Source organism: Mesocricetus auratus, unplaced genomic scaffold, assembly GCF_017639785.1.
Source record: "Mesocricetus auratus isolate SY011 unplaced genomic scaffold, BCM_Maur_2.0 Super-Scaffold_100045, whole genome shotgun sequence".
Classification (NCBI taxonomy): Eukaryota; Metazoa; Chordata; class Mammalia; order Rodentia; family Cricetidae; genus Mesocricetus; species Mesocricetus auratus.
Window position 1 is genome coordinate 3369504 of NW_024429222.1, and position 18005 is coordinate 3387508.

Below are 18005 nucleotides of genomic sequence, written 5' to 3' on the forward strand. Positions count from 1 at the left end.
AAAAGATCACAGACTTGCAGAGGCCAGAAGATCAGCACAAGTGAAGACTACTTTGGACTATGGGTATGGCAGGAAGTTTGTGTCTAGATAAGAGATCAAGGAAATAAAATAAATATTTGGTGGCTCCACGGGTTCTTTGCATCTACAAGGTTGCGAGGCTTGAACTTGCACCCGGGAGCTTCACTTATGTGATTATTTCCTAAGCGTGGCGTAGTAAGGAATGTTATCTTTCATGGTAGACAGTCCACTCCTTGTGGATTGGTTACGCTGAGAGAGAACTTGTCTTTTGAAGAGTTGAATTAGAAGCCTTTCATTCCTGGGGCGGAGATCAATGGGTATGTTAACATTCCCTGTCAAGTCCGGGGCTCCACCCCCTGTCAGGGATGGCTCCGCCCACGCCTCCTCACACGCACGCGCACTCCCTGCGCCCGCCGTCTCCTCGCTGCCGACGCGCCGTGCGCAAGCGCGCAGCTTTTCCACGTGTGCTCAGGCCGTCAGCCCGGCCCAGCCGAGGAGAGACGCCAAGTAGCGTCGGAGGCTAGGAGTCACGACGGGCCCGGCGGACCCCATCGCCTGCTTCTGTCTTCCTCTCCCGGTGTCTCACCACAGCCTCCGTCGCCATGGGTAAGAGTCGGACGAAGCGCTTCAAGCGACCTCAGTTCTCCCCTACCGGTAGCTGTCAGGCTGAGGCGGCGGCCGCGGCGAACGGGACTGGAGACGACGAGGACGACGGGCCGGCGGCCGAGCTTCTGGAAAAGGTGGGACGAGGGCTCGGTCGGACTCGGGCGGCTTGGGGCAGGGCGTCGGCGGGAGCGGTGCGGAGGCGCCTGCTCGCTGCCCAACCTCTGACGTCTTGGTTCCCGCAGCTCCAGCACCCGAGCGCCGAGGTCCGCGAGTGCGCCTGCGCGGGGCTGGCCCGGCTGGTGCAGCAGCGGCCGGCGCTGCCACACTTGGCGCGCCGCGATGCCGTACGCCAGCTCGGGCCGCTGCTGCTGGACTCCAGTCTGGCGGTCAGGGAGACTGCGGCCGGAGCTCTGAGGTGAGTGAGTCGGAGAGCCCGAGGCGGTGTCCCTGCGAGCAAACCCAACACGGCCTATCCCAATGCGTTCTCTACTTCTGGAAGGAGAAAAACGTGTCTGTCATCTCTGCTTTGCAGAGACTAGAGATGTGAGTCCAGGTTCCGAAGGACCCCGGGACCCCACAAACCACACACATTGTCTGTATCCACCTGTCCTCAAACCTGATGCCGTAGGGTCTCTGATTGGATGAAGTCTTCGGTCCGTGCTCTGCGTACTCCGATATTTCAGCTTGCGGGACGTTAAGCAGGACAGCCAAGGTCCTTGTCTTTGCAGGAGGTCCATTGACAGAGAGGGTGTCTGGAAACTATCCAAAAGTCAAAACAGTGTTCATGAGAAATGCTGTGTACACCAGATGGGGAGTTGAACTCTGGTCCTCTAGATGGGGTTTTATAAACGGAGACCAGAAGAGCAGAGAAGCAGGCATGGGGAAATCGGGTGAGAGCATTCGTTAGGGGAGAAACAGCTATGCCAGAGAAGTGAGGCCGAGGGAAGGTTGACACTGCTCGACGTTAATGTCGCTGAGAGGTGGTGCTGAGGCTGATGAGTTGAGGGACTTATTCTAAGTCTGACTGATGAAGCCTACCTTTGAAAAAGCCACTATTTTTTTTCTCAGAAACCTTAACTGTGGTTAAACATACAGTACATTTGGGAGCCTAGTAGTATTTTGTGATGTGTGACTTGCAAATAAAACATGTTTAAATGTCTCATGTAGAAATCTCAGTGCTTGCGGAGGTTTTGAAGTTTGTGATGACATGGTGGCCAAGGACATCATGACACCCCTGGTGGCACTCCTGAGAGAGGTATGTGGTCTTTAACGTAGCCTGATTGATGATTTCTTTTTTTTTTTTTTTGGTTTTTCGAGACAGGGTTTCTCTGTGTAGTTTTAGAGCCTGTCCTGGAACTAGCTCTGTAGACCAGGCTGACCTCGAACTCACAGAGATCCGCCTGCCTCTGCCTCCCGAGTGCTGGGATTAAAGGCATGCGCCACCAACGCCCGGCTCTGATTGATGATTTCTAACTGGAGCTTTTAGAAGACAAGTTCAGGTGAATTTTTTTTTTTTTTTTTTTTTTGGTTTTTTATGAGACAGGGTTTCTCTGTGTTGTTTTGGAGGCTGTCAGTCCAGCCCGGCCTCGAACTCACAAAGATCCGCCTGCCTCTGCCTCCCGAGTGCTGGGATTAAAGGCGTGCGACACCACCGCCCGGCTCAGGTGGATTTTTTTTTTCTCCCAGTACTTTGGTATAATTAGTTCTGTGTTCCCTTTAACCAGTCCTGTGGTGATTTCATTTCTTTTCCTGGGAAACTGACAGTATACAGGCATCACTAATACCAATCTATTATTGTGTCCCTGCCACCTTTATGATGATTAGGAGAGCCATTTCTAAAACTATGCAGGCTCTTAGAACACAAGCTTCATATTTCTTTATCACTCATTGCCGTGTGTATTTAGTTCACAGCAGTCCTATGAGATGTCTTTCTTTAAAAATTTTTAAAATTAATTTATTTTTTACATTCCAATCCCAGTTCCCCCTCCCTTTTCTCCTGCTCTCCCCACTCCCCCCCATTTCCATCTCCCATCTGTTCCTTGGAGACTAAGGCCTCCCTTAGGGAGTCTACTAAGTCTGTCCCATCATCATCTACTTGAGACAGGACCTCTCGACCCCCACACCCCTGTGTCTAGGCTGGGCATGGCATCTCTCCATATAGAATTGGCTCCACTATGTCAGTTTGTGCATTAGTGTTAGATCTTAGACCCACTGCCAGTGGCCTCGTATATTGTCCAAGTCACACCCAGTCTAGTTCGGTCTTATGCAGGTTCCCCATTTGTCAGACCCGAGTCAGTGATTTCTTACTAGCTGGAGTCAGCTGATGATTCTGTGGGTTTCCCCATCATGGTCTTGACTCCTTTGTTCATATTATCAATCTTCCCTCACTTCGATTGTACTCCAGGAGCTCGGTCCAATGGTTAGTTGTGGATTTCTGCATCTGCTTCCTTCTGTCCTCTGGAAGGGGATTCTAGCTTCTCTGGGGTTGTGGATTGTAGACTGGGTATCTTTTGCTTTATGTCTGGTATCCATGTATGAGTGAGTACATACTATATTTGTCTTTCTGGTTTTGGGTTACCTTACTCAGGATGTTTTTTTTTTCTAATTCTTTCCATTTGCCTGTGAATTTTAGGATGTCAGAGATGAGTCTTTTTACTATTTCTTTTTTGTGGTGTTAGAGATGGAACTCGGATCTTTGTGCCACCTAAAGTCAGGTGCTTTACCATTCAACTGTATCCCAAGTCCAAGGCAGATATTATTATACCTGTTTATATGACTTACCATTCAACTGTATCCCAAGTCCAAGGCAGATATTATTATACCTGTTTATATAACTTACCATTCAACTGTATCCCAAGTCCAAGGTGGATATTATTACACCTGTTAAATGACAATAGGTCCAAGGCACAGACATTATGAACTTATAAAGATTGTGTTGCACCCTCATGATTAATATCACATTGTTCATATTATGATGTAACTTATTGGTTGGTGGACGCTTGTAGTTCCTCTTAGCCTGTCATGCCTTTCTTCCACTTTTCTGCATGTAGCCCATTTTCACTTGATGCTGCATAAAAGATCCAGTTTTGATGGGAGGCATCAGTCCTGTTCCCTTTAGAGTAGTGATTCTATACTGAAGGTGATTTTGCCCCATGGGGACATTTGACACTGCTGCTGGCACCCAGTGGGTATATAGAACCACCTTCCATGAAGAGTATAGCCTCCCCATAAGAAGTCCAAGATTCAGAACACCTGTTTCATCATCAGCTTCTTTGTATCTTATTTTCCTACTTACTTACATTGAGAGATGAAGGTTAATAGTTGTGAGGATGAATTATTTAATATATGTTAATGTTGAGAATAGTATTTAGGGGGTTGCTATACAAATATTACCTCTTGTATTTCTTTGTCATCTGTCTTATCATATTAGGGAAAATATTTTGTATTGATTTTGTACTTTCATGTAAAGTGTTGGATTCTACATATACCATGCCTTAAGGACCTTTCTTGTTTGAGTTTCTTGCCAAAGGGAATTTTTTTAAAGTTTTTATTTTATTTTGTTTATTTGTGTGTATATATCTGTGTCTGAGTGAGTGAATGGGTGTCTTACGTGTACAGGTGCCTTCAGAGGCCAGAAGAGGGTGTCAGATCCCTTGGAGCTGGAGGTACAAGTAGTCGTGTGCCAACTGATGTGGAAAATGAGCCCAGGTCTCCTGTGAGGGCAGTATACACCCTTCCTCTGGACAAACAGTACTTGTTTGTTTGTTTGTTTGTTTTTGCTTTTTTGTGTTTCTGTTTTTTGAGACTGGGTTTCTCTGTGTAGCCCTGGCTGTCCTGGAGTTCACTGCATAGACTGGGTTGGCCTTGGACACAGAGATCACCTACCCCTGCCTCCAGAGTGTACACTGCCACCGCCAGCTCAGAGTGCTTTTAACTGAGTATCCCAAGAGATGCATCATTTTGAGAAATGTACTGATGACCATTATATGTTTGTTAACCACTATAATAGCTGGTGTTTTTGCTTTTGTAATTTTTACTGTTATTAGTTTTTTTTTTGCTTGAATAATCTTTTGAACCAGGTGCTAATGATGACATTTGGTTGCAGTGTAGCTCTGGACTGGATTCAAACGAGATGTCTTCACAGGAGAAAGCCGATAAGAACAGAACTTCTCTTGAGAGCATAGCCAATGAGGCTGTGAACGTTCTGTGGAATGTCTGGTAAGGGACCTTCCAAAGCACCCTCCTATTGCATCTCTGCTCAGCCTGCTAGTCTTTCTGTTATGCTGTAGGAACCCCCTATAACTGTGGGACTGATACTTAGTAGGTGATAATTCTGGTGACTTGAGATTCATCCTCCTAGTCAGCCCAGTGAACACTTGCTTTGGCTAATGCTTTTGTCCACTGCACTTTTTCGTGATTGAATAGGAAGTAGATTCCCAAGAACTCTAGGGTTGAGTAGGAAGAAGGCTCCTGTTTTCCATGTTGCTGGCACTATTCGGGTAGAGTGGACCTTGGCTGGGAATGACAGTAGCTAGAAAGAAAGCCTAGAAGCAGTTTTTTTTTTTAATTTTATGTCCATGATTACAGCAGGATTATAGTTCCTTATTTTCAATTGGGAGTGATTAAAATACTGATCTAAAAGCAGTGTGTCTTAGAATATACGATTGAGTTAGACCATAAATAGCTACCTATGTACCAGTCTGAGTCTACCTGTAATTTCATCTTAAACTAGTGGATACATTCCATCTCATCGGAAATATTGGCAAAAGATTTGAGAAATTGGCTCCCCCCCATTTCACTATGTAATGTTGGCTGGTTTTGTGCTCATGATCCCCTTACCTTGATCTTCTGACTGGGATTATCAACTGCTAAAAGAAATGGTACATAAGCAGCTGATGGGTGTTTTTCTATGCACCACCAGTCTTTTACTGTATGTAATATAACTTTGTTATTTGGAATCCTGGGCTTCATACCTGCAGTTTATCTCACTATCAGGAATTTAAAAAATACTTATTATTTTTAGTTATGTATATGTGTGTGGGTATGTGCATATTGAGTGCTGGTACCCTCCCAGAGGCTAGAGATCTGGAGTTAGAGATGATTATGAGCCTTTGATAATGGAGCTGAGAATTGAACTCTGGAGCTGAGAATTGAACTCAGGTCTTTACAAAAATAGCACTCTTAACTGCTAGCCATCTTTCCAACTCTTTATTTTTTTGAGGCAGGTGTAGTCCAGGTTAGCCTGGGACTTGCTATGTAGCTAAGGATGACCTTGAATTCCTAATCCCTCTGTTCCTATTTCCCATGTCCTGGGTGTAGGTGTGAGCCACATGTGGCTTGAACTGGGAGTTTTAAGAATATTTTCTTGGAAAAGAGCCTAATGTATCTATCTCCAAAGTAAATGTATTGTCTTGAGTGTCTATGAGTCCACTCTTTTTGGTTTTTCGAGACAGGGTTTCTCTGTATTGTCTTGGAGGCTGTCCTGGAACTCACTCTGTAGACCAGGCTGGCCTCGAACTCACAGAGATCCACCTGCCTCTGCCTCCCAAGTGCTGGGATTAAAGGCATGCGCCACCAACGCCCGGCTATGAGTCCACTCTTTACCACATACAGTTATCCACTTATAGTTATCATAGATCCTAGACTTTTGTTTCCCAGTTTATATTTCTTTACTGATACATGCTTTGCTTTCTTGGCTGTAGTTCACTACTGAAATAACTAGATAGTTAACATAAAATATTTTTTCTTGGATAGCATGTTAAATAATGGAGTCACCTGTTAATATATTTACATTGAGATCATTCCTTTTACCCTGATCTTAGTCTGTATGCTTGTTAATAGTATTGATAACTTTTTGTTTAAAAAAAGTTCTATGATTTCAAAACTAATTACTTATTAGAGTAATTTCTCTGTAGATTGAAAACTGCTTGGTGAAGTCCTAATTTCAGTCTAGGAGTGAGTAAAATATGTTCTTTTCTATTAACAATGTTGCTTTAATGGATGAAGTCTTTTGTCCTTACTTGAGCTCATTATTGTTGAGTGATCTCAATAATAGTATGGAAAACAACAGTCTGCACCAGGAACTGAGGCCCTGGGCTAGTGCCACCACAGGGCACAGGATTGAGACGGGTGCCTCATCTGTGGGTCTCGGGTCTTCTTAAGTGTGTGAAGTGGGAAGGTGGATGAGATGATTTCTGAGGTTTCCTCCAGAGAGCGCAACTGAAAGATCCCTGTGATAGAAATGAAGCACTGGTAGATGGTTGTCGTGTGCAGTGAATAAGAATGGCCATTTTTTTCTGTATAAAAGTGGTTGGGTGTTTGACTCCTGTAATTATTTTCTTCATAGACTTCTGTGGTTGACTTCTTAATGTTAAATATGAATAGTAAAACTTATTTTTCCCCTCCAATTTAGTGAATGCAGTAGTAGAGCAGTATCTATATTCAACAAAGAAGGGTGTTTGGAGATTGTATTAAAGTACTTACGTAGTTTCCCCACCAGTATTGACCTGGCCATTTCCTCAGGTAAGTGAAGAAAGCGCTGATTTGTTATTGTGTGTTGCCTTGTCAGGACAGCGGGTCTGGTATACAGCAGTGATCGCTGTCTTACTGTTACTATACATAAGTGTATAGTGGAGTTCTGCTTGTATGAATTTGTTTTTTCCTTTTTGTTTTTGTTTTTTTGAGACAGGGTTTCTCTGTGGCTTTGGAGGCTGTCCTGTGTGTTTGTGTGTATGCTGTGTTTCTTGGAGTACCTAAGAGGCCAGAACAGGACCTCAGATGCTTAGGAGCTAGAGTTAACAGGAGCTGTGAGCTGTCACATGTGGGTGCTGGTGCTCTTGACAGCTCAGCATCTCTTCTTTTTCAGCCCTGACTGGCCTGTAACCTGCTCTCTATACCAGGCCAGCCTTAAATTCACCTGCCTCTTCAGTGCTGGGATTAGATGCTTGTACTACCATGCCCCGTTCAGGTACTGCTGGAAGAATTTAAAAGATGAGTTTGTCAAATTGAATCTGTAGGGGTAGTATTATAAGTGGGGATTTTAGAAACAGTTCACTGTTTTAGAAATTAGCAAGTGTCATCATCTTAAACCAGTTTTTATTGTAATAGAATTGCAGGCAGGCTAGTTCATAGATTTTAGATGAAAATATAGGGATGAGACTGGATAGATAGTTTAAGGGTTAAGAGTATGTACTGTTCTTCAGAACCTAAGTTTAGTTCCCAGCATCCACAACCTGCTCACAACCTACCTTTAATTCCAGCTCTGTGGGAATTGGTGCCTTCTTATGGGCCTCTGCAGGCACCTGCACTCCTGCACGTACCCACAGTCAGACACACAATTAAAAATATTTTTTCGAGACAAGGTTTCTCTGTATTGTTTTGGAGGCTGTCCTGGAACTCACTCTGTAGACCGGGCTGGCCTCGGACTCACAGAGATCCACCTCCCAAGTGCTGGGATTAAAGGCATGTGCCACCAATGCCTGGTTAAAAAGATATCTTTAAAAAATATAAATTTTTTAAATTAAAAATGAGGCAGGTGAAGTGGGTGTATGCTTTAATCCCAGTACTTAGGAGACAGAGGCAGGTGGATCTCTGTGAGTTAGAAGCCAGTCTGGTCTGCAGAGTTCAGGACAGCAAGAGCTATGCAGTGAATCCCCGTCTTGAAAAACCAGAAGAAAAAAAGAGTTGTTTAAAAGAAAACAACAAACAAACAAACTGGACCAGCAAAATGACTTAGTGGGTAAGGACTTGCTATAGAAGCCAGTTTGAGTTTGGTCTCAGGAACCCACATGGTGAAAAGAGAATCAGCAACAGTAAACTGTACACACACACACACACACACACACACACACACACACACACACACACACACACACACACACACAGACTCTCTCTCTCTAAATGAATGCAACTTTAAAAGTAAAAAATATTTGTCTTTATTAAAGGTTTTGGAATTTTTTTCCAGTTCTTTTATTACTACTGTGGGTGATAGCACAGATATGCATGTATGATGGGATACATGCGTGTTTGCGTAGGTCAGAAGACAACTCTGTCAAGAATCATTTCCCTGCTGGGTTGTGGTGGCGCACACCTTTAATCCTAGTACTTGGGAGGCAGAGGCAGTTGGATCTCTGTGAGTTTAAGGCCAGCCTGGTCTACAGATCGAGCTCCAGGACAGCTAGAGCTACAGATAAGCAAACAAAGGCTTGGTGGTGCATGCCTTTAATCCCAGCATCTGGGAGATAGAGACTGCTGGATTTGCATAACAAGGTCCAGGACAGCCTGAGCTACCTAGTGAGACCCTGTCTTCAAGAAGAAAAGGGAGCTGGAGAGATGGCTCAACAGAGCACTTGCTGCTCTTCCAGAGGACCTGGGTTCAGTTTCCCAGCACTCACATGGCAGCTCTCATCTGTCTGTAACTCCAGTTCCAGGGTATCTGATACCCTCACACCTTTGCACATAAAATAAAATTGAAAAAAGAAAAGAATCCTCCTTCATGGTAGGCTCTAGAGAGAATTTAGCTTGTCAAACTTTCAAGAGAAGTATTCACTGGCACCAATTCTTTTTATTCTAATGTACTTCTTCACAGTGAATCATGTTATTTTGAAGTGTATAATAATGTTTTCTTTCTGTATTTAGCTATATTGGTGATTTTATAAACAAATGTTTTACAAGTAAAGTAACAGTGAATTCATAGGTTTCTGTCCTGTTCAGAATAATTTTTTGAGGTTATGTTTATATAACATTCATAGTTTATCTTTCATTTTGTTGTTGTTTAGATGTTGAGGTAGTTGTTTGCTGTACTGTACTGGGGATCCAACCCAGAGCCTTGCTCATGCCAGGCAAGCCCTCTGTCATTCAGCTATCATCCCAACTCTTTATCTTGTCTTTTGCTAAAGTGACTAGCATTTGTCCCTTAGTAACACAATATATTTAGATGTGCTTGTATGATGTATACATATATATATCTGGACGTAGATGCATTTGGGATCTAAGTTATATCCCAGCAGTACCCTGTGTGTTATTTTTACTTTAGATTTATTTAGTTATGTGTATGAGACATCAGAAGAGAGATTTGGATCCCCTGAAACTGGAGTTGTGAATGGTTGTGAACCTTCATATGGGTGAAGAGAACCAAACCCAGGTTCTTTGCAAGAACAGTGAGTGCTTTTCACTGCTAAGCCATCTCTCCAGTCCTAGAACCATGTGTTTAGATTCATTTGGATAGACACAATCTAATTTGAAATTTCTAGATCTGGATTTTTATGGAATAAATATCTCAAAGGAAACTCATTTGGATTTATTTTCCTTTTGTACTTAAAAGGTCTCTTCTGTCAAAACGTGATCTCAGTTGTTTTTATGCTTTCAGCTGATTTCCAGCATAAATGTTGTAAACTCATTATCTTGTTTTTGTTTTGTTTTGCTTTATTTTGATTTTGTTTTCTCAAGACAGGGTCTATGTAGTGTTGGCTGTCCTGGCAGTATGTAGAGTAGTCTATCCTTGAACTCATAGATGTGGGATTAAAGAATACTGGTACTAATGTCACGTACCACCACACTCAGCTACTTGTTTTCTTAAATAACCCTAATGTCTAAGGCCATTGTGACCACAATGCCTAAGTCCTCAGGTTTGTTTTCATCAACAAGAACAGGCTGCTGTTAAGTATGTTGTATATAAACTAGATCTTGGTCATAAGCTCCATGCTACTAGCCTATGATAAGTGTATAAGGTGAGGATAAAGTATAGATATTTATAGTAATTGTAATTGAACATTGCTACAGCATTTAACTGCCCTTAAGTGTAGTCTATAAGAGTATAGTTCTGTAAAGGGTTAGAAATTTAAAGAAGACAAAATTGAGATCTCTAACCCTGATGGTTGTGAAGCCTCTTTTGTGTGTACCATCCTTGAAGTAAAATACACACACACAGATATGTCTAGAAGTTGTAAAAATGTACATTTCTGTATGAGTTATACTGGTGTGCATTATCCTAAAATTGTTGATTTATCTTATAGCATATTGCTTGCAGACAGTTACTGAAGATAACCCAGAGCTCCTAAAGTATTTTGATGGCACAGCACTGCGTGTGCTGGAGTCTGCTTTGCTTTGTCCTGTCACCTCTATGGAATACATTCTGCTAAAGACATTGGTAGCAGGTAAGATTCATCCAAATGGTCTAGTAACTTGTAATGGATAGAAGTGGGGGACAAGGTTTACTCTTCCTTCATTTTACAATGCCAGCTCTGTGCTGTCTGGTCTGAAAAATCTTAGTATCAGAGCAGAGACCTTTTTGGGGATGGGGGTTTTCAAGACAGGGTTTCTCTGTGTAGCTCTGGCTGTCCTGTAAGGCTGGCCTCCAACTTACAGAGATCCTCCTGGCTCTGCCCCCTGGGTGCCCAGCGAGCAGAGACCTTTAACTAACTGACATGGTTTCCCATAGTTATGGAGTCTTCTAGAATATGTTTCCATTTTTAAAAAATTATTTCTTTTGGTTTTTTTGTTTGTTTGGTTTTTCCGAGACACAGTTTCTCTGTATTGTTTTGGAGGCTGTCCTAGAACTGTGTAGACCAGGTTGGCCTTGAACTCACAGAGATCCGCCTGCCTCTGCCTCCCGAGTGCTGGGATTAAAGGTGTGTGCCATCCACGCCCGGCTTGCTTTTTCAAGATAGGATTTCTCTGTAGCCCTGACTATTTTGAAATTTGATCTATAGACCAGACTGACCTCAGACTTTGAGGTCTGTTTGCCTTTGCCTCCAGAGAGCTAGGACTAAAGGTATGCACCACCACTGCCCTGCTTATCTTTTCTTTTTACGAGTATAGGTGTGTCTGGTTGTGTGAACTTACCCCACGTGGGATACTACAAAGCATGCTGTTGCACAGCCAAATTTCCAGATCTCTTCATCCTGCAAAATGAGACTTTATTCACTAAATGAGAACCTTTCCTAACTCTGCTCCCCCTCCTTATCTCTGGTCATTCTGCTATTATAAAAATTAACCTTACACAAATAGAATCATTTGTATTTGTCTCTTGCACGCTCTTACTCTCTTACTCTTTTACTCTCTCTTACTCTCATCTCTGTCTCTGTCTCTCTCTCTGTCTCTGTCTCTCTCTCTCTCTCTGTCTCTCTCTCTCTGTCTCTCTCTGTTTCTGTCTCTCTCTCTCTCTCTCTCTCTCAGCTCTGCATGGGTTGGTTACCTCTCACCCCCCTTCCTGTCTACCAATAAAACTCCACGTGGGATCGTTGAGTCACGGTTTGTGTCTGTTACTGGATAAACCTAAACATTTTAACAACAGAAGGAAGGAAGGAAGGAAGGTGGGTGAAAGGTTCAGGCATTACGCTGGCCTGCGCTGTTACCTGGCAGGATGCACTCAGGCAACACTCTGGCCAGCCCAGAGTTCTGTGAGAACCACGAAGGTGCAAAGGACCCCTTTAAAGGACTGACCCCTGCCTGCTCACGCTCTCTTACTCTCTCTCTCTCTCTCTCTCTCTCTCTCTCTCTCTCTCTCTCTCTCTCTCTCTCTCTCTCTCTCTCTCTCTCTCTCTCTCAGCTCTGCATGGGTTGGTTACCTCTCACCCCCCTTTCCCTCCCTGTCTACCAATAAAACTCCACGTGGGATCGTTGAATCACGAAAAAAAAAAAAAAAGAATCATTTGTATTTGTCCATTTATGGGGGACATAGCCTAAGGTCTCCAAGGTTGTCTACATGGTGAAATGTATCAGTACTATTTTTAATTTGTGAGACAAGCTCTGATGTAGCCCAGGTTGGCCTCAAACTATATAGTTTGATGAACACAAACTTCCTATACTTTTGAGTGCTAGGAATATGGGTGTGTACCACCACACCCAGATCATGCAGTGCTGGGGATCAAACCCAGGCCTGTGTACCAAGCACTTTAATGATCCAGCTATAGTCCCAGCTCATTTTCTTCTTTATCATACTGAATGGTATTCCAGGCTTTGGTGTGTGTGTGTGTGTGTGTGTGTGTGTGTGTGTGTTGGGATGTTTCTGTTTGGTTTTGGTTTTCTGAGCCTCTGGGATTGCTGGTGTGTACAGCACCAACCCTGGTTTTATCGTCCTAGGGGTTGAACCCGGAGCTTTGTGAATACTACACAAGCATTCTATCAACTAAGCTGCATCCTCATAGCCTGCATTCACTTTAAAAAATTATTCTGGTTTCTTCTTGGAAGCACTATTTATTTTGATAGGAAAAAGCCAAGAACTTGTAGTCTGTCTTCTACAGGAGATATTGGAGGGTTAATAACATCCCGGTATACTTAGGATATAAGAAGCTGCAGAGAAGAGTGGCTTAGATGAAGATGGAGAAAAACGAGGTGCCTCCTTTCATTCTAAAAGAAACTTCATCAGTGTCTCTGGGTTGCCACTGTTTATACCAGAGAAAGATGTTGTGTACCAAAGGCAATTGGATGTTTTGAAATTACACCAGAGCCTAAAGACTCAGCCCTGTGTAAACACTTTTTCCTTTCACTACTATATAATATTGTTCCATTTAGTTATACTTTATTTCCCCTCACTACTATATAATATTGTATTGTTCCATTTAGTTATACTTTATTTCCCCTCACTACTATATAATATTGTATTGTTCCATTTAGTTATACTTTATTTCCCCTCATTACTATATAATATTATATTGCTCCATTTAGTTATACTTTATTTCCCCTCATTACTATATAATATTATATTGCTCCATTTAGTTATACTTTATTTCCTGTCACTACTATATTATATTATGTTGTTCCATTTAGTTATACTTTATTTTCACTATTTAGCATTTCCCTTTATTATACCAAAATCAGTCTGTGTATTACTCTGTCAGTATTAGAACCCATTTTTTAATTAAGATTCCACAGGCAGTTCCTTTGACTACATTATTTGTCTTTATTCATGTTTCCCAGGCACAATATGGAACCTAAAGGACATTATTCCATCTAAGAGTCAGGCAGAAATCATAAATGCCGTACTAAAGATCTTGTCTGAAGTTCTGGAGTTGAATGCTGCCGACACAGTCATTCAGATGAAAGAGGCTGAAACCCAGCGGTTGAAAACAGCTTCAGAGACTGAGGACATACTAACAGATGCTAATGGTGATGATTTAGTTGAAGATGATGAAATGGAAGAAATTCCTCGTAAAAAAAAAATGAGAAGGAAAACATTTATTTCTGATTTACTTCCAGTAAGTGAGCATGGTGTTCAACATGAATTAATTCATCTACTTGTTTTGCCAGGTGTCCTTAGCATTATAAAAATACTACAGCCAAGTTTTTGAAAAACTCATATTTTTCCTGTTGATTCTCATTATAGCATTAGAAATGTACCCCTGTAGAAGAAACAAACAAAAACCTTTCGTCTAAAATGAAAGCTTTCTGTGTGGGAGCTCTCAGTTGGTGCAACCTAACCCAAATACCAGCCTGTCTTCTGCCTCTGTCCATTTCAGTTATCCATTGCCTCCCAGGCTGTCTTCACACTGATTTTACTCCACTCAGTTTGTCACTTGAATTCTTATCCTTTACTATAGTGTTTATCTTTAGCAGAGCAATAGGCCAAAGCATTCCCCCACTGCCATCAGCCTGAGTAAGGGAGGCTAGGGAATGTGTAGTGTGCTTTATGTTAGTGTGGTATTGTGAGGGTGCATGGTGCACAGTTATTTCAGCTGAGAAAGTGTAGATGATCCATGCTTCTGGAGAATGTTTTCCTCCAGGAAGTGAGAACATAGGAAGGCAGGGAAGACCCAATTGGGAAAGCACATACTTCTGTGCTGCTCTTCAGTTCATGTTTTTTGTACTTGGGGATTCCTCTTTTTCAGGATTACACACATGTTTCCTGTACACGGGATTCGTCTTTTTCAGGAATACAGACATGGAAGCCTGTGGTTGTGAGCCTTATGCAAAGAACAGAATTGTGACCAAATTCCTGTCATTTCTTTAAACTGTTACATCTAAGTAATCCCAAATGGGAGAGCAAAGGAGAAAGCTGTTGGAGATGACACAGGGCCAACTGAGCTGTGTGAAATGGTGAAGTAAGAGATAGAATTGTGAAAACATAGTAATCTTTAGAGAGCTCACTCAGTTGGCAAGAAGAGCAGGAGGCTGCTAAAGAAAGTTGGAAAGCCTAGGCAAGGAGAATACTGTTCACATTCTCTCATGGGACAGTGCCAGGGGTGGCTTGTCTTGACTCATATGAAAGGAATTGAAACTAATTGTCTTGAATCAACATCTTACAGTTCTCATTCGTTTATATTAGAATTCTTTAAATTGACTATAGCTCAAAAGTATTTTCTAGTATATTATGTTTGCTTGCTTCTTTGTTTTATCTTCCCTACTAGGTGGGATTACAAGTGTGCATCACCATGCCCAACTCTTATGATCTTGAAGACTTATGAGTCATAGTTTTATGTTTTTTAAAATTATTACATTTTGGGGGCTGGAGAGATGGCTCAGAGGTTAAGAGCACTGACTGTTCTTCCAAAGGTCCTGAGTTCAATTCCCAGCAACCACATGGTGGCTCACAACCACCTTGAATGAGATCTGGTACCTTCTGCTGGCCTGCAGACAGAAGACTGTATATGTAATAAATAAATAAAATATTTTTAAAAAAACTTTAAAAAATTATTATACTTTATTGGTAGGGAGGAGTCATGTGCATGCCATAGAACCTGTGGAGGTCAGAGGATAACTTGTAGGAGTCAGTTCTCTTTTTATATCATGTGGTACCTGGGGATTGAACTAAGATTATCAGGCTTGGCAGCAAGAGCCTGTAATTACTGAACCATCTCTCTCACCTGCATAATTTAATCTCAGTGCTTTAAAGAAATCAGGCTTTTAATATATAGAATGGTTACATATGAACAAAGCATTTTTTAAGCAAGAAGGCCATTCTATCCTCAAATTGCTTAAAGACCAGAAAATACATTAAAAATCATAGCACCTCCTCTTTGAACTCAGCACACATTGTTTAAGGTCCTGAGTTTGATACTGGCACAGTAAAAGAGAAAAATTTTGAGTTCATAAGCTACAGTGTTTCCTCAAAGCAAAATTTGCTTTTAAAGTTTTAACTCTTACCTTAGATAGTTAACATGTAAGTCACTTAGCCAACCAACATTTAGGTGTGAGTCGAGTGTTAGATATCATAGTCACACGTGCACTGAGCACAAACTCACAATAAACTGAGGGCCTTCCCACTGCCTTGTATGTTCTGCTGGAGTCCTGCCAATTTTAAATCTTCAGTTGCAGCCGGGTGGTGGCGGCGGCTGCACACCCCTTTAATCCCAGCAATCAGGAGGCAGAGTCAGGTGGATCTTGGTCCATAGAGCAAGTTCCAGGACACACAGAGAAACCCTGTCTTCAAAACACCAAAACCTAAAATAAAACCTTCAGTTGCATCATTGAACTTGAGAAGGCATAACACAAAAATGTAAAGGAAAGAGCATTTTTAATACATGCAGGAATAGAGTATCCATATTTAGCTCCCAGAACTATAATTTATCCAGCTTGGTGTTTTATTTCATCTGTACCTCTTCAGTTGCCCCTCCTGCTCCTGGTTTCTTTGACAAAAATCCCAGATGCTATAACATCTCTGCACTGATTCTTTGTGTCATTTTGATAACAGTAAGAAGTAAAGGAGTGCTCTGGGCAGCAGTTACATAAAGGGAAGCTAATTTTTTCTGACATGGATCTGTATACGTTTTAAGTAGAGAGAATCCATAGCATATCTGTTTCATGGCGGTCTATTCTTAGCTGAACATCACACACACAGACTTGAATAGAAATGACTTTTTTATACAGTGTTAGTAGAAAAAGTACAAAACATAAATTCAGGGATTCATACTAATGAGGGGGGAGCACACCTAGGGATTGAACCCATTACACACATACACACACACACACACACACACACACACACACACACACACAACAGCATGCATTCTATCATCCATCCTTCATTTTTGTTAGATAACATAGATCAAAGTTATGGTTAAATTTTTAGACAAGGCATTTGTTGGTTGGATTTATTTTTTGTTTGAGACAGTGTCACTATGTAGTTCTGGCTGTTCTGGAACTGGATATGTAGGCCAGGCTGACCTCAAGGTTACCAAGATGCATCTACCTCTGCTTCCTGAGTATTGAGATTAAAGGTGTGTGCTACCATGCCTGGCTCATTAGTTGCATTTTAAATGAACACACACATTCTGGAAAGGAAAATGGTAATGCATTGTAAGACATATGTACATACAGTTGTTGGTTTTTTTTGTTGACAGGGTTTCTCCATAGCTTTGGAGCCTGTCCTGGAACTCACAAAGATCTGCTTGCCTCTGCATCCCAAGTGTTGGGACTAAAGGTGTACGCCATCACCACTCAACTTAGATACATTTTGGACCTAGTATGATGAAATAAGATACATACATACATCATACATACATACATACATCATACATAATACATCATACATACATACATACATATATCCACAGTGAATTGGCTCTAAGTCAGGCTCCCACCCCAGGTTTCAAATCCTTAGGTGTTAAGTTCTTCATATGACATGCCATGTTATTTACATCTACTTACTCATATCTCCCAACAGCTGAAAGAGTCATCTTTAGGTTTTTGTTGGTTTCATTTTGTCTTAATATAGGACCTCATGTATTCCAGGCCAGTCTCAAATTTGCTGTGTAGCCAGAGGATAACTTACAATTTCTGATTTTCCTGTCTGCACTTCCCAAGTGCTCTTATGATTATAGGCATGTGTCACCATGCCCAGCTTGTGTAATGTTGGATATCATACCCAGGGTTTTGTGCATGATAGGCAAACATTCTACCAACCAAGCTATCTTTGAATTCTTTTTTGTTTTTTGTTTTTGTTTTTCTAGACAGGGTTTCTCTGTGGCTTTGGAGGCCGTCCGGGAACTCACTTTGTAGACCAGGCTGGCCTCGAACTCACAGAGATCCGCCTGCCTCTGCCTCCCAAGTGCTGGGATTAAAGGCATGCGCCACCAATGCCATCTTTGAATTCTTAGCAATATGTAATTCAATGTTGGATAAGAATGAATTTTGTTTTGCTAGTTTACTTAATTGCATTTAGTGCTGAGGATCAGACCCAGGGTTTTACACATTCTTAGCAAGCACTTTAACACTGAGTATGTCTCCAACCTTCTTAGTTATATGTAATTTATGTATACACACACACACACACACACACACACACACACACACACACACACACACAGAGAGAGTTATATTACTTATAGAACACTGACAAGGGCAGATGCAGTTTTCCTCCAGGTATTTCTGGTCTTGCTTAGCTAGTCATAGTGGGGTGTGTCTGTGTCCCAGATACTTAGGCTGAGACAGGAAGGTTGAGCTCT

General features: G+C 41.9%; 1 protein-coding gene across 3 annotated transcripts in view; it reads left to right on the forward strand.

Moving 5' to 3' along the window:
• The first annotated feature begins 450 nt into the window (after window positions 1-450).
• Window positions 451-18005, forward strand: part of Heatr3 (HEAT repeat containing 3) — a 36381-nt gene continuing 18826 nt past the window's right edge. Inside the window, exons 1-7 of one of the 3 annotated variants that reach the window (XM_005079178.4) lie at window positions 451-758; window positions 867-1039; window positions 1792-1879; window positions 4730-4842; window positions 7037-7146; window positions 10638-10778; window positions 13543-13820. In XM_005079178.4, coding sequence (XP_005079235.1) covers window positions 621-758; window positions 867-1039; window positions 1792-1879; window positions 4730-4842; window positions 7037-7146; window positions 10638-10778; window positions 13543-13820 — 1041 coding nt within the window. In that variant the 5' untranslated portion in view covers window positions 451-620. Of the gene's footprint in view, window positions 759-866; window positions 1040-1791; window positions 1880-4729; window positions 4843-7036; window positions 7147-7489; window positions 7592-10637; window positions 10779-13542; window positions 13821-18005 lie in introns of those variants that run through there. The other 2 variants (XM_021232469.2, XM_040735307.1) reach the window with 2 other exon arrangements.